This window comes from Idiotropiscis lumnitzeri, chromosome 3 (assembly GCF_059441095.1).
Source record: "Idiotropiscis lumnitzeri isolate Australia: NSW breed Sydney's pygmy pipehorse chromosome 3, RoL_Ilum_1.0, whole genome shotgun sequence".
In the NCBI taxonomy this organism is placed as follows: Eukaryota; Metazoa; Chordata; class Actinopteri; order Syngnathiformes; family Syngnathidae; genus Idiotropiscis; species Idiotropiscis lumnitzeri.
In genome coordinates this window covers 8,417,508-8,432,830 of record NC_142393.1, presented here as the reverse complement: position 1 = coordinate 8,432,830, position 15,323 = coordinate 8,417,508, and the positions used below count along the sequence as shown (strand labels likewise).

At 42.9% G+C, this 15,323-nt stretch overlaps 1 protein-coding gene across 1 annotated transcript in view; it reads left to right on the top strand.

Moving 5' to 3' along the window:
* LOC148339744 (adenylate cyclase type 6-like) overlaps positions 1–15,323 on the top strand; it is a 36,373-nt gene that overhangs the window by 1,067 nt on the left and 19,983 nt on the right. Inside the window, exons 2-4 of the mRNA XM_088290679.1 lie at positions 2,799–3,001; positions 7,248–7,475; positions 7,557–8,496. Coding sequence (XP_088146805.1) covers positions 7,456–7,475; positions 7,557–8,496 — 960 coding nt within the window. The 5' untranslated portion in view covers positions 2,799–3,001; positions 7,248–7,455. The remainder of the gene's footprint in view (positions 1–2,798; positions 3,002–7,247; positions 7,476–7,556; positions 8,497–15,323) is intronic.

Below are 15,323 nucleotides of genomic sequence, written 5' to 3'. Positions count from 1 at the left end.
GAAGCTGCTTTATTGAGCGGGTGAAACTTTAATCCATACGGGATGCTCAAAACATAAATATGAATTCAAGAATTGTCTTCTTTTGAAATTGGGAAAAAAACAAATGAACAATTCAATGGAAAAAAAGACAAAATGAACATTCAATGGGTTGCAACTCAAAAAAGAAGAAGAGATATCTATGACATTTACTGTACCTTCTCTTTCAGAAGCAGGTAAGATGGCTGTGTGAATTGTGAGGTAGGGGCCACCGCACCCTGCGCCTTGCTTCTGAATTTGACTTGAACCCGATCAGCAAAAATGACAGTTGGCCAGTTGCCTCCACACATTGAATTATTTAGCATAAGGACTCTTTGCGATTTGAACCGTGAGAGCCTTTGAATCTCCTCATACTAAATATTATACCATATCACCTTTTCAATCCGTGAAAGTTGTTTGAATGTAACCAGCACGGTACGTACGCTGTTTGCGTATATTTGTACCACAAGCTTTTTCCACAGGTACATATGAAATTATAAATATTGTTAGGTATTGTTAGAAAACATAATACTCAGAGCTGGGCAGTCCATCCGGCCCGGCCATACTCCCACTTTTGGGGCGGGGGGTGACAAATTTAAAAAAAGGGTTAGATTAACAAAGTCCAGAGGTTAATTTTAGTCCGGCCCACGAATCGGCACTCGTGCGTGTGATGAACCTACTCAGGAAATGTGCAAATGACAAGACATGCCTCAGACCGCGTCAAAAGCGCCACTACCGACTGATTTTGTGAGACGAGACGTGAGACAGCAGCTTGCGTTCAAGCGTGCCTCTATTTCCTTATTCTGACATCACGTAACCCGTGCCTCCCACCTACTACAGGGACATACCATTACAATAATAATAAATTAATAATAAGTTTAAAAAAAAGCACGAAAATGGTAAAACCAGAAACAAGTCTCATGCTGAGTAAAAAAAAAAAAAACAGAGAATAAAAATGTGTTTTCAATATAGTTTCAAAGATGGGTAGTGAGGGGGCTTGCCTAACGTTTAGTACGAGGTCATTCCAACGAGCAACCGGCAACGGATAAGGCTCGATCCCCTCTGAGTCTTCGCTTAGTCTCTGTAGCACGAAAAACATCTGATCCACTGGCCCAAGGCACCGGGCTGGTGCGTCGGGTGAAGGCGCTAAGAGAGGCAAGGTGGCCAAACAAACAAGTAATGCAAGTCGACAGGGCCCAGGACGTGCCACAACGGAGTAAAATTGTGTGTGATTGGGAATGAGAAGAGGGTGAAGTGTGTTTCAGCACCCGAACTTCTGACATATTGTTGAAAATCCAATTACGATTGGCGATAATAATAATAATATTCCCTTTATTAGTCCCACAATGGGGAAATTCGAGATTCGAACCCAGGCCTCCTGGGGAGACTGGGTCCTGAACGCGGCGCCTTAGACCACTCGGCCATCCTGGCAGCCATAAACCAGAAGAGACTCAGTCAACAACGCACCAAACCGCGAATAGAAAATGTAGCCAAAGCAGCAGGAGCATCACCACAGACTGATGCACAATAGCCATCTGCCTGACAGTTCTGAGGTTCAGGTTTCAAATCTCAGGTCAGGCCTTCACAATTTCGCTTCTTGCTTGTGTGGGCTTTCTTTTCGGGTACTCAGGTTGTTAGGCAGATTGCAGACTTTAAATTGTCCACTGGTGAGAATGGTTGTTTTTCTATATCAGTGGACAGTTTTGGCTCACTAGTGAGTGTGTAGTTGCTCTACTGTAAGACAAAGTTGTCCTATATATTGTGGCGACGGATGCCTGCAGACACCCTTTTCACCGCTAGAGGGAGTGCCGTCATCCTAAATGGGAGCGCACTCGGCAAAGGCGCGCATGGCGGAGGACAGCTGCGCCAAAAAGGCAAAGTTTGACCCACTTAAAAAGGATGTGTAGGATATCGTTTTTCAAAATAAGAGTGAACATTACGACGAGGCCAACAAAGCGCTGTAAACCTCTGTGAAATTGAACCTTATATCCAGATCAGTCTGCACAATACGGTAGATTGTAAACCCTGTAATTGGAAGATGAGCAGTCAATGGCAGACATAAGCGCAGATAGACTCCTAGTGGTGTTCAAGCACACGTGCATTTGCCCTGAGTGAAAAAAGTGCATTCGCTGCTAGATTTTTTTGGGGGTTAATTTTTTGTTTTCTGAGTCAAAAAAAGGCCATTATTTTTCGTAAGGTGAGTATTTGTATTATACAAGATACATATAAAATAAATCACATTGGAGGATTAATAACGATAATAATTTATAACTATAATGAATTTATTATTATTATTATTATTATTTATAATAATAATAATAATATTAATAATAATAATAATAATAATAATTTTGAAATTCTCCCCAAGGAACACATAGACAAACAACAATCTGCACTCACATCTAGGTGCAATTTAGAGTGCCAAATCAACCTGCCATTTAGGAATTAGGGAGGAAATCGGAGTACCGGAGGAAACCCAAGCAGAAATTTAGAAAGGCTAGAGCCGGAATCGAACCCTGCACTCCTGTGCTGTGAGCCCATGTAAAAGAAACAAGGGCAGATTCTGAATCAATGCAAACTTAGAAAAAATAACTTGCATCTCTGATTAAAAAAAGAACAAAAAAAAGTTGTCACTGTAATTAGCTCAATGTTAAGGACGGACAGACTGGTCGGTCACAGGTCTGGCGATAGTTCGCCTAAACGCCAAACGAGAGTTTTATTTTGAAAGCAACCACCGGAAGTATGTTATGGTCTCCCTCGTGTTACCTCCCTCGTCTTGACAGCGGTGCTCGGAGCCCGAGAGGGTCAGGGGGGAGGAGATGCAAGGGAGTGGAGCAAGACGATTCCAGGAGGCGAAACACAGGGTGACCACTTCAGCGGCACCATCCGTGGACAGCGAGCCCCACCAATGGTCCTCCACCCTGGACGCTCCCCGCGACTTCTTCGCCGAATCGGCTTGTCCGCTGCGCTCGCAGAGATGATCACGGTGAGTCCGCGTCTTGCTCTCCAGCGAGCCGCCGCTTGCACACACAATGACAGACCGACATGTGTAATGTATGTCAAACACACACACGTACACACACGTACACACTCGTCCCCGAAGCTGTTGCATGAAACCGCCTAGCGACTCTCCCTCAAAGTGGAGTGAATGACATAGCTGGAGGCCGCCATTCTGCTGCTGCTTGTGGAGACGCGGCCGGTGCATGTTTTCGAGTCTGACGCTAAGAACACCATCAACGGTATCTGCGTGGACGTTCGGGCTGTTGTGTTTCTTGTTGTCACTCTTAACAGACGCGCGGTTGGTGTTTTATTTGACTAACACGAGGCAAAAAACACTCACTTGACATGGCTTCCAGTGCAGTTTATAGACGACCAAGAACGAATTGCAACGAATTGATGCTGAGGAATGTGCAGCGGCAATTGCATGTGTCGCTGTCAATAATATGGAGGAGGATACTGATGCGCTTGAATTGAAAAGGCTAAATGGCTGCGCGCGGCGTGTCAGTGTCGGTCCACTGGCCGGCTGGACGAATGGTCCCCGCTATGGTTGTCACATAGGCCACGCTGTTATGTAACAAGAAGCCTGCGCTGTTTGAATGCGGTCCCGCACAACACGGCCTGTGCGTGGCCTTTTCCCTCGCTTGCATTTACATCACATCATTCGTATTTGACTTGAACCGGGCAGGACAGAAAGAAATATTAATTTCCCCCGCAGATCGCGTGATTATTCGTAACATCTGGACGCCAGCAAAAGATGCGCGGCCTGGCTTGGGCATCACGTCGAAACCAGAGCAAGCCGCTTGATGAATGACTTTGTTTTGTGTGTGTGGGTGTGTGTGTGTGTGTGTGTGTGTGTGTGTGTGTCGGGGGGTAAGGGAGTTAGCGCCAATGTAGCGACAGTCTGGTTAAAAAAATGGCCCCTGTAGGAATAGTCAGCCCCACGCCCTCTCTTATCATCTACCCCGCCCACCTCCCAAGCGAGCTCACAGCGACCACCGCGACGCGAGTGGGTCCACACCGGTCGACCTTGTGCAGGGGAGAGGAGGGACGAAGCCGGCGAAGGTGGAAGGGAGGAGGGGGTGTCTCCTTGAATCTGGTCGATTGGGGAGGAGGAGGAGGAGGAGGAGGAGGAGGAGGAGGAGGAGGAGGGCTTGGACGTGCCAGAGAAGGCGCAGGCAGGCAAGATGTAGCGAGGAAATGCTATTTTTGCTTCTTCAACACAGCATGCGCCTCCTGGTTCAAAATGCAGTTCTGCAGGCCTGATACCATCAGCCATTCAGGTGCTAAGACAACAGATGTTTTCTATAGCCGCGCAAAGTGGACTCCTTGCACATACTGCGGATATAGGACTCGTCAGACCATCACACATGTTTACATAAAGTGTATTCATGAAATATTAGTTTCAAAGAAGGTACTTTCTGTATTCCCTAATGGGATTTCATTGGGTCTCTGATATTTCAAACATGTTCCAAAACGTGTGTTAGGTTGCGTTCACACTGCAGGATGTGAGGCCCAATTCTATTTTTTTTTTTTTTTTGTTAAATCACAATTTTTATGGAGTTTTATGAGTCACAAAAATAATTGTGACTTCTAATGTGAACGGTATGCATCAGTGATGTGACGGTGACAAAACACATCAAGTTCCACCCACAAAAGAGAAAAGACGTCACGTGACGCAGTACTTACGGAAGTAAATATGGTCCAGCGTGTAGGGGCTCATCTTGGAGCGAGGCGGGAGGAAGTAGAAATATTTTTGGCGATATGAGGCAATTCTCCTCTACCTCATTTTATAATCACATCATTGCCGCACGTAACGGACCGTCTAAGTGGCTGAATCACGACTATGACCACATTGATTAACGTTAAATAGAAAATCAACACCGTTACTACAATTTTGCTGATTTACAGGCGATTGTCAGTCGTCTCTCGAGCTCAGCACCCTGCCCATGCAGCGTGCATATTTGAGACATATACGTTGAAGAATGTGTACCGATGAGTGTTCATACTGCTGACGTATCTGATCCATATCCGAAATAAATCCACACTCGAAAGAGACCCAGGTCTTATTTGAAAAAAATCCATCCAACCATTATCTGGGCCACTTATCCTTACAAGGGTCCAGGTGTGGCGGAGCCTATCCCAGCTGTCTAAGGGAAGCAGGTACACTGTGAACGTAGACCCACTGCACTCTTGAGGTTAATTTATAAATTTTAACGCAAATTTGAACTCATTTAACTCACTTTTATTTACATAAAAAATAAATTGCATTCTTTGCAAAGCCAAATTCAAATACTGTACCACTTTAGAACATCGTCTCAGCACAAAACACCCTGCTCGAGTTACCACTGGGCCTTGCAAACCAACACTGCTCGAGTGTTACTTGTGGGCAGAATTAAATGTGCTGTGTAAGTTTTGAGAACTGTTTCTTCGAAAAATACCCGTAAAGATGACTCAATTTAGATCGTATTCAAGGATCAAAGAAAGCTTTTAGAACCGTCTTTGAATTAAAATATACTTCACATTTAGTGATTTTACATTCATTCCAAGACTCAAGTAAATATCGGTTACAAGCGTCACAAAAAATAGTAGTTGAAAAATGTGATTAATCGCAACGGATATGTAAGTAAGTAAAAACTACAGGGGACTGCTAGCATATTTTTTTTTTTTGTTTGTTCCGTTTTTTTTTTAAGTTTCCTATTTTGAAAGTGGCCACACTGTCCCAAACCTGGTCAAATAAATCCAGCGAAAGCTGACCTGAGCTGACCCTGAACAGGATAGCCAGTGTTACCCAAAGATGCAACAAATAGTAGAAAACACTTACATTTCCAAAGTCATGTCGCCTCATTCTTCTTAAAATATAGCATGAACAGTCTCAAGGTGTTGCTTTGCTTGGCTGGACTATACTGTAGACTGGCCACACGACTCTCAGTCACAGAGTCGTATTAGCACGCTGGAACATTTTGTGATTTTTAAGGATGTGCTGCAGGGCCCTCATATCCAGCTTTGCCATGGTGAACATTATCTACTATTGCAATATTCATCTCGACAGAGTCCTGTTGTTCAGTGGCATTTATATATATTTATTGCTCCTCCTTTATCATCAGTTGTGATAATAAACTGCAAGTGAAAAGTACAGTAGTTCTCTTAAAATCTATTAACAAAATGAGTGTCTTTTTTTGCTAAGGATCACAAAGCGTCGGACCAATCATCTTGTTTTGTGTGACCGTGACCCCAATTATTTTTTTTCTCGAGTCTGTGTTCAAGCATAGTATAAAATTTCAGAGTTATTTTAGTATAATTGAAAAAAAGTGACCATTTTATTTTCAGAATGATGAAAAGGAACAAAAAAAAACATCAGACCTCAATTTTTAGGATTAAAAACTAAAAGTTTAATGTTGCCAGTTTCAAAGCAGCTACACTGAAAAATTAACAAATTAGAGAAAAGTTCAACATTTTATTAAGTGTAAGTACTTTTTGGGGGGAAAACTATTGAAACAATTTTTGCTCTACAGTACAAAAGCTCTAGAACAATATAAAGTAACGGAGACTATCAATTTGTTAGTGTTTTAGCTGGTATGCAAGCCCCCCCCAAAAATTGTTTTACTGGGAATAATGAAGACAAAAAATGAGAATTTTGAAGTTATGATGCTACATACGTTTAACGTCATTGCTAATTGCAAATGTGCATGATCAATGACACAGTGATTGCAGTTTTAGGCTTTGCTCCGGTGGCTGCACGGCTCATTAGTCGGAAAAGGGAGCCTCTGATTGGCTGCTGTCATCCACGTTCCGGCGTGCGTTTGATCAGGGGAATATGCTCACGGCGGTAATAATCAGATTATCAGCAAGGTTTGCAGAAGCTAGGCATTGATCCACCCATATCATTTAAATCAGGTGTGCAGCAGGGAGAGATAAAAAACTGGCAGGACACCGGCCCTTGTTGAAAAGGATCGAAGACCGCTGGTGTAAAGCTTTGTTGTTTTGCCTCAGTGTCCTGCCGTCGGGCTAAGACAGTCGCCTGAACCAAAAGCAAATGCTTCGACCTGTTTTATTGAATGCGGAAGATGGTTGTGCTAACCGCTATTACCCCCCCCCCCCCAAAAAAAAAAAAAATAATTGTGAGACCACTAGCCACAGTCCTGATCTTCTCAGCTCCAAAATTGATTTGTTGCTCATATGTAATCACAGATCTGTTTGAGTAATGTCTGTATATATTTAAATGTCTCTTTTAGACCCAGAGAAATCCGTGGAGATAGGCTCGGGAGCTGAGAACGGTCGTCTCGTCAGCGGCATAGACACCTGGAGCTGTGTGGCACACATTTTAACCCCCCATCCAGTCCCTCCCAGCGTGCACCCCTGTAGTGTGGCTCCCTGAACCCACTCACTCCTTCTAAACTTCGTATAAATGAGTGAGCCGGCTGCGAGGGAAAGGGCGGGGACATGTACCAGAACCCCAACAGGTAAAATGCCAACGGCATCCGCAATCATCTTGAATTGTCCTTATTTGTCTTTGACCAGTTTGTGAAATTGTGTTTGCACAGAATGTCCTGGTTCAGTGGTTTCCTAGTCGCCAGAGTGGATGACCGTAAGACTGCGTGGGGGGAGCGCAATGGCAAGAAGTCCAAACGGAGGGGAGGCTCATCTCTCTGCAACCCACGTTACATGAGCTGTCTGCGGGATCCAGATGCAATGGAGCCTCCCTCCGGCGCCCCCCTCCACCAGCACCATCGTGGAGGGATGGCGGGGGCCATGGGGGGTGGGGGCAACTTTGGCGCCCGTTGCGGATGGCAGGAAGACCACTATGGAAAAAGAGCCGGGCCCCATAGGGAAGGCGTGGGGCTGAAATCGGTGGACTTGGACTTTGAGGACGGGGAGCTGAAAGGCAGGAAAGGCGGGTGCAATGGAGGAGGCGGCGATATGGGAGACGACAGCGGCAACGGCGCAGCTGGCGTGGTGACGGCTGCCGACTGTTGGCTCAGGGTGGTGCGGGTATTCCAATCGAAAAAGTTCCAGTCCCGCAAACTGGAACGCCTATACCAGCGATACTTCTTCAGGCTCAACCAGAGCTCTTTGACCATGTTGATGGGGGTCCTCGTGATTGTGTGCGGCATCATGTTGACCTTCCACTGTGTCCACGCACCCCCCCACGTGGCCTATTCGTCCGCCTTGTCGTTGGCAATGGCGCTTTTCATGGCTCTTATGGTGGTGTGCAACCGCAACGGCTTCCATCAGGACTACATGTGGATGGTCAGTTACCTGGTCATCGGTGTCTTGGTGTCAGTTCAAGTGTTTGGGGTGCTCATGGTGGCACCCCGGAGCGCTTCAGAGGGCATCTGGTGGTCTGTGTTTTTCATCTACATCATCTACACCCTCTTGCCTGTGAGGATGAGGGCGGCGGTGCTTAGCGGAGCTGTCCTGTCCATCATACACGTGGTCACCACCTGGCAGATCAATCAGGAGGACAAATTCCTTTGGAAACAGGTAAGAAAGCTTGACATCTTTCTTTTTGTTACGCTATGCTCATCATAGTTGGCTCATCATAGGTAAACAGAAAATAACTTGCCAGTGGTGGATTTGAAAAGCTTTTCAGTTCTGCCATTGTTCGTAACTCTTTCAGTGACAGTCATTTAAAAAAAAGATGGAACCTCTCAGCAAATTTAGACCATTCCGTCTGGTCCTTCAAGGCTTACAGAAGATTTTGTTTTATGTAAACACAGAAACAAAATGAAAGATTATCTTCTTTCATTAAAAAATTGTGTTTCTGCCTCATTCCTTTTTTTTTTTTTAATAATCAGCAATAAAACATGGGTTGGTTTCACTCAAATCACTAATTTATGACCCACGAGCCCCTCCCCTGCAGAAAACAATTTTTGGGTGAAAATCTTAAATACAACAGTGGCCTTGTTGCTGATAATTTTTGCTTTGGTGATACCTCAAACATCTGAACAGTCATTTTCTTCTATAAAATACCAACAAAAACAATGAATATTAGATTTTGATTTCAAAATGAGTACAGTGACAATAAAGCTCTTTCTTTCCCTTTTCTTTCTAATGGCACGCTATTTATTAGCAGTTGTAGTAGTAGTAGTATTTAGTAGTGTGTGTGCATGTATCCGAGTTATGCATAGGTGTGTGTGTAGGTGTTTCTATAAAGGTACAATCCGTCATTTACGTAAATGTAAATAATCTACATTATCTTTTGTCTCTTTTGACAAAAACTTTGTTAAATTGCAAGCTGCTTGTAATGGTCACATTTGCAAGGGTAGGCTATGTTTATGAGTTTACACATTGTTGTGGGACATGGTGATCGTATCCAAAAGAGAGGCAGAATTTTTTGCGCCCATTCCCCTTGCACCCCCCACCCCCAATAAAAAAACATAGTTGGCAGCAGTTGACGCCAATTAGGATTCTAATTGACGTCAATTAATGTCAATGGCGTACAAAGAGTTAAAAACCTTCAATACCAAGCTTCTGAGCACACCGGAGTGAAAAAAAGCAAACCTTTCAACTTAAATCACCCAAAAAGTAGATGGGCAAGCCTGGAGGACGTTTGAACTGCTCCAGTGACCTGCAGAGCTGCAATCGATTGTGTTGAGTTGAGATGACTGAGAACAGCATTGCTTCTACGGGAGGATGAGTTTCCCAGTCAAGAAGAAATATTTTTCTCAATACAACTCTGGCATCAAATTAGGATGTTCATATAACAATTAAAGTGAGATTGATAACATCAATTAAGCGAATCATTGATGCTTATTATTGGTAATTTTCCAGTGTAAATGGATCGGGTATGTAGTCAAATACCGATTCCTATCAATAACAATTACACATTTACTGAAATGTTGTTTTTTAGGGTAGATTATAAATGTGTGTGAATGAGCACACGACATATCACCTCAGCATTTAGGTGGGCTAATATTGTGAGAACTTCCTTTATAGAAAAACATCTCCCATGTTTGTCACCACGTCACATCCAGGAACTGTCATGTACTGAGTAGCTCTGTTCGGACAGTGTGTTGTTTGTGCGTCATGCCAAGGGCCTGGGGGCTTGCTGAAGGTCAGCGGGCCGGGTGAAGCTGCCTCGGCTGGACGGCTCTGTGCTTGCCAGTGGGAGAGTACTATGAAATTAAGCAGGGTCACTCAGATCTCTTTGTCGACACACAAGAGATGCTTTGTGCATTTCCCCGAAGGGAAGGGCCATGGTGGTGAGGACAAGAGCAGTGGTGTGGCCTGGTTTATGGTGTGGTTTGTTACAGTATACATTCTGATGTGATGATCTGGCTCTTATGTAGGAAATATTCAATACAACTTTTTTTTAAGACCGATACCACTGTCAGTAAGCAAATCTCGAGTGTCACTGATACCAAGTAACCAATACCACCAGTACTTTTGATCCGTAAAATTTATTGTAAACAAATTAAAACTCAATCATTTATCCCTGAATTTAGAATACATTTTTTTTTATAAAGTCACAAAAGTGCAAAATAAGACTGACGGTTCCTTGAGTTTATTAGTCCAAAATAAATTGAAGTGCAAAAATAATTATCTGTTAACGGTTAAGTATGATACTGAGTTGGAAAATAGGGCTGATGAAAAGTGTATCACAATGTTAGTATTTCATATCAGCTGATATTGATTAGTATCATTTTTATCTATTCAAAATAAGAAAATTATTAAATGGGTATAAGAGTTAAAAAAATAAGCAACAGCGGTGTATAGTACTCGAGCAAGTAAAAGTGCTATATTGCCTGTTTTGCTTTTATCAAAAATAAAATAAAATAAAGAAATGCTTTGCACGCAAATATTAGAAGGCACCTGACAATAAAACAGCCACAAGCGAGCCCCATGGTATCGGTTACCGGTATCGGCTGCTGTACTCGATGCATCAATACTGATACCTGGTATCGGCATTCGCCCAGCCCTCCTTTTATTGATTAATGAGAAATGAATATTAAACTTAAATGTGAATTAGGGAAAGGCATGTGAAGCGTATTCATGGGAACTGCAATTAGAGTGTACGCATCCAGCACAGAGCATACGGTAGTGCAATCCATCACCTGCTTCAACAATGTTTGCCTTCGTTCAGAGAATGAATGCGTTGAGATAACTGCGACTCAGCGAGGCTGCGTGTATTCCTAAGGTCGCCCGTGTACTATGAGGCACAGTTTTACAGTGTCATTAATCACGGCTTCTCACTTGTGTGTATTTCCTCTTTCTCCATTCACTCATTAACCCCACCGCGTTTCTGTCAGTGGTGATGGTTCCAGATATACCAAGTGTGGGTCCTCATTTTTCATTTTTGGCTTTTTGTCGAGGCAAACAAAAGGATATCTGCAAAGGCAAGCTTTGTTGATGTTGCTTGTGGTTCAGACTGTTGCTATGCAGATGTAAAAGTTCCTTTCATGGCGGCTCTGGGCATACACGGATCAATGGGAGGATCATCTGACAAAAAAAAAAAAAAAAAGTTTAGTCCGATTGCAACTAAAATATGTTCCTTTGGCTTTACCCAAAGCTTCTCTCAAAATCGATTGGATTAGTCTCGTGAATTAGACAGAAGGCATAATTGGATAGAGTTAAAAATATCGGCGGATTAAAAAAACTGGGAATAATCACAGTGACAGTATGTCCTGGAATGTTGCTCACCGTCTCTGCGAAATAAGTGTGAACTGGCTGTTGGGGATAATGTGACATGATTTTTAGATTGATGACTGATGTTACATATTTGGCTTTTGAAATGGAACTTCCTAAATTCCCGTAAAAGTCAAACCCATTTGCTGGTGAGCTGCTTTGGTTTTGGTTACTTTGTGTGTCTCATTATTTTATGCGCACATTTACACTTATTGTGGTGTTTAAACCTCTTTGTTAAACATGGGAGGCTTTTCCAAACATGCGTATAATCGACAAAACATGCAACAGCTTGTAACTGGGATGTATCAAGTTCATCATTCTGCTCCCTTTTTCAGCTCCTCAGAACTCACAGCTGAAACAAATTAGCCAGTGTTGTGCAGTCCTTACACACCCAATCAGTCACACACACGCACACGCTTGAAAAACAACATGGCTATTCATTTGTTTAGTGATATGATTTAAGATTACGATTCATGTCGAGAATTTGAGTATTTTGCTCAACTGAATCAGCAAAACAGAATGCAGTTGGAGGGAGGAGTAAGTAAGGAGGAAGAAAATCACCACTACAGTCTACACCAGGCGTGGTTAAACTACGGCCCGGGGGCCTCATGCAGCCCGTTTAACGTTTTATTCCGGCCCGCCGAACTTGAAAAAAATTAAATGAATAAATCTTGTTAATGTTTTATTTTCTAAATACTGTGGTTTTTCAAAGACATATATGTTGTAGTAATGCTTTTGTACACTTTCACTTAAAAAAGAATTCTCAGATGAGGTGAGGTTACCAAAACACTCCATCCATCTGCTCCTAGTCCGGCCCCGCTGTCAAATTTTAGAATCCATTGTGGCCCGTCAATCAAAAAGTTTACCTATACAGTACTACACAATAGGCGGCAAGGAAGACAGGGCCCAAAATAAATCCTTGAGGTACAACGTTTTCGACCAAGGATAAATGTGTATTTATTGTATCGTTTTATAAGGGCCAGTCCAGAAAAAATGTCTCATTTGAAGGTTATTTATTTACTTTTTATTTCAATTGTCTACTTTTCACCTTGAGGCTTGGACTGTGAAAAAAAACCCTGATATAGTACATGTTGATTTTTCTTTCCAAGTACAGTATGTATATTTGCACCCATAGGTCCTATTTTGGTAGACTGGCGCCCGTGTGGTGGGCGTAAAAGCGGGTGTAACTTTATTTTCATGCCAGCGCAAGCATCGTCTTAGGGGCCGTGTTGCTCTCATTTGGGTGTTTCGTCTTCCCGATTTACCTCATTCACATTCACTCACATTCTCCCCACGTAGTTCCTCCACCGGCTCCTTGATAAATAATTTGTGCGCTTTCTGTGGCAGCGGCGTTTTAACTAGGAGACCCGTCACATGTACACTTAGCTCACAACGCTGATGTTTGCTGACTGATGCAAATCATATCACAGCTTGTCTTGTCTTGTAGAGGTTAGAGTGTAGAAAACATCAGCAGTCTCGACTAAATGGGATGTGTGAAATGTTTCTTCGAAGTTTTCAGTATGTATAGGCGGCACGATCGTGGTGGGTTTGATTCCGGCTCCGGCCTTCCTGTGTGGAGTTTGCATGTTCTCCCCATACCTGTGTGGGTTTTCTCCGGGTACTCCAGTTTCCTCCCATATTTAAAAAAAAAAACAAACTTGCCCCTAGATGTGAGCCCCCCCCCCCCCTCTCTCTCTCTCTCTATATATATATATATATATCCACACACACACACACACTCACTCACACATATTAGGTACACATACCACGGCTGCTCGTCACTGAGCCAATAAGAGGTCTGGAAATGAAGTACCGGTACAGCATCACTTCTGAGAATGATGGGGAATAAGCAGCATTGCTAAGTGTCTCCCTCTGTGCTTGTGCTCAGTTGGTCCAACGGTTACCATGGAAACAGGTATGACTCAAGCTGCCGAGACCCACTTCATTCAACTGGTGTACAGTTTGGTAATTGTCACTTCAACCCCCCCCCAGGCAAAAAAACAAAACAAAATGAATACATAAAATATGTTCTATATTCCCACGTTTTACTTTGAATACAGAAGAGCCATGGACGTGTGACCGAGGGCTTCAAGCTTGTCCGCTGCTTTGCCACCCCCACTGCTGTCGTAATGAGACGGTCCATAATTAAACATGGGTCACATGAGTGGGGGTTGTCAGGAGTCAAGAAAGAACCAACGACACAACGGATGTGGTCTAGTTAGTCGGAGCTTATCTTTGGGCAGCTCGTCTTTTAGCCTCAATGCTGTCAAAACAGTTGCTTGACTTGAAATGTTGTTTTCAAGAGCTTGTTGTGTGCGGTATAACAATCAAACTATGACACAATCCTACTTGACATGTTGTATATGACATCAAAAGTAATTATGGCAGTGGTTTGTGTACTAAAGTTACATATTTTCATTCTGATGCCTGTGCAGTGTCTTAGTGTGATGAAATAATACCGAGGATTCAGCAGGGACAAGGTCAAAGTTAGTGCATGTCAAAAAGGCTTTTCGAACTCTCAATTTCAACCCTTTTGCAGTTCGTTAAATGAAAGCACATTGCCAAGTCCAGTGACGGAACACTTTGGTAGTCACACCCTCTCCACAGAAGTCACACCGGCATGATTGCCAAGTGAAATGTGTGGTGAGGAGTTTGACACCACCAAGACCCCCAGCATGTCCCTTGCTCAAATATACAGAAGTATAGCTGAGGAGTAGAGATTATCAGATGAAAAAGGAAAAAGACTTTGAAAATATTGTGTGAATGTCTGAGGTCACCGCAGAGGCCGTAAAATTATAAGCGCCTTTGCATGACATTTATTTTGCGTACCAGCTACCAACTCATATTAGCGGTTCCTCGTCAGGACTCCCCAATACAGTGTTTAAGTGGAAAGTATATTATTATTGAAATTGAAGTTACAGTGAATATAGGTCGCTAAGTTCGCAACACAGACAAAAGTCGTAGCTCCAGTTCGCTCCCTCACTCAATCTTGCGTCCTTATCAAAAATAATTTCAAAATAAAATCTCTGCACATTTCACATTTTCCTTTGTCGAGGTTCCGTCAGCGACTGTGAGCGAGTTGCATGTGGCCTCTTGCTGTACTTTGTGATGTTCTAATTATAAATGCTCATTGCTGCACTGCTAAGAAAAAAAAAAACAATTCTGACCCAAGACTTTTGGACTGCACTGTATGGACAACAACAGACAAGGATAGTTTGCTTAACCACTCATAATCATTGCATCTATTGTTATTAAAAAATTAACAGTATGTGCGTGCAATGATGAATGAGTTCAGACACCCTCTTTATTCAGGAAAAACAAATTGCCGTTTCACGTCTGAGTATAAGAGTGACGGGTGATTTTTGGGGCCGATCACTGATCCTATCACAAGACGAAGCAATGCTGTATGTCTATTTTTACTGTATTATATATACTTGCCAAAAGTATTCTCAATTTTTTTAACGTTGTTTAGCGACCTTTGCCATGCCGCTAAGGGAAAAAATGTGTATGAAACATTCATTTGCTAAAGTAAAAACAAAACCTGCAAATACGCATGCAAAAATGACAACTAAATACTTTAGTTGGAGCCAGATTTTTTTAAATGAAGAACTTAACTAGTGGATTTATGAGTCATTATTCCTTTTTTTTTTTTTTAAACTCTTAACAGCTGAAGTATGCGCAGA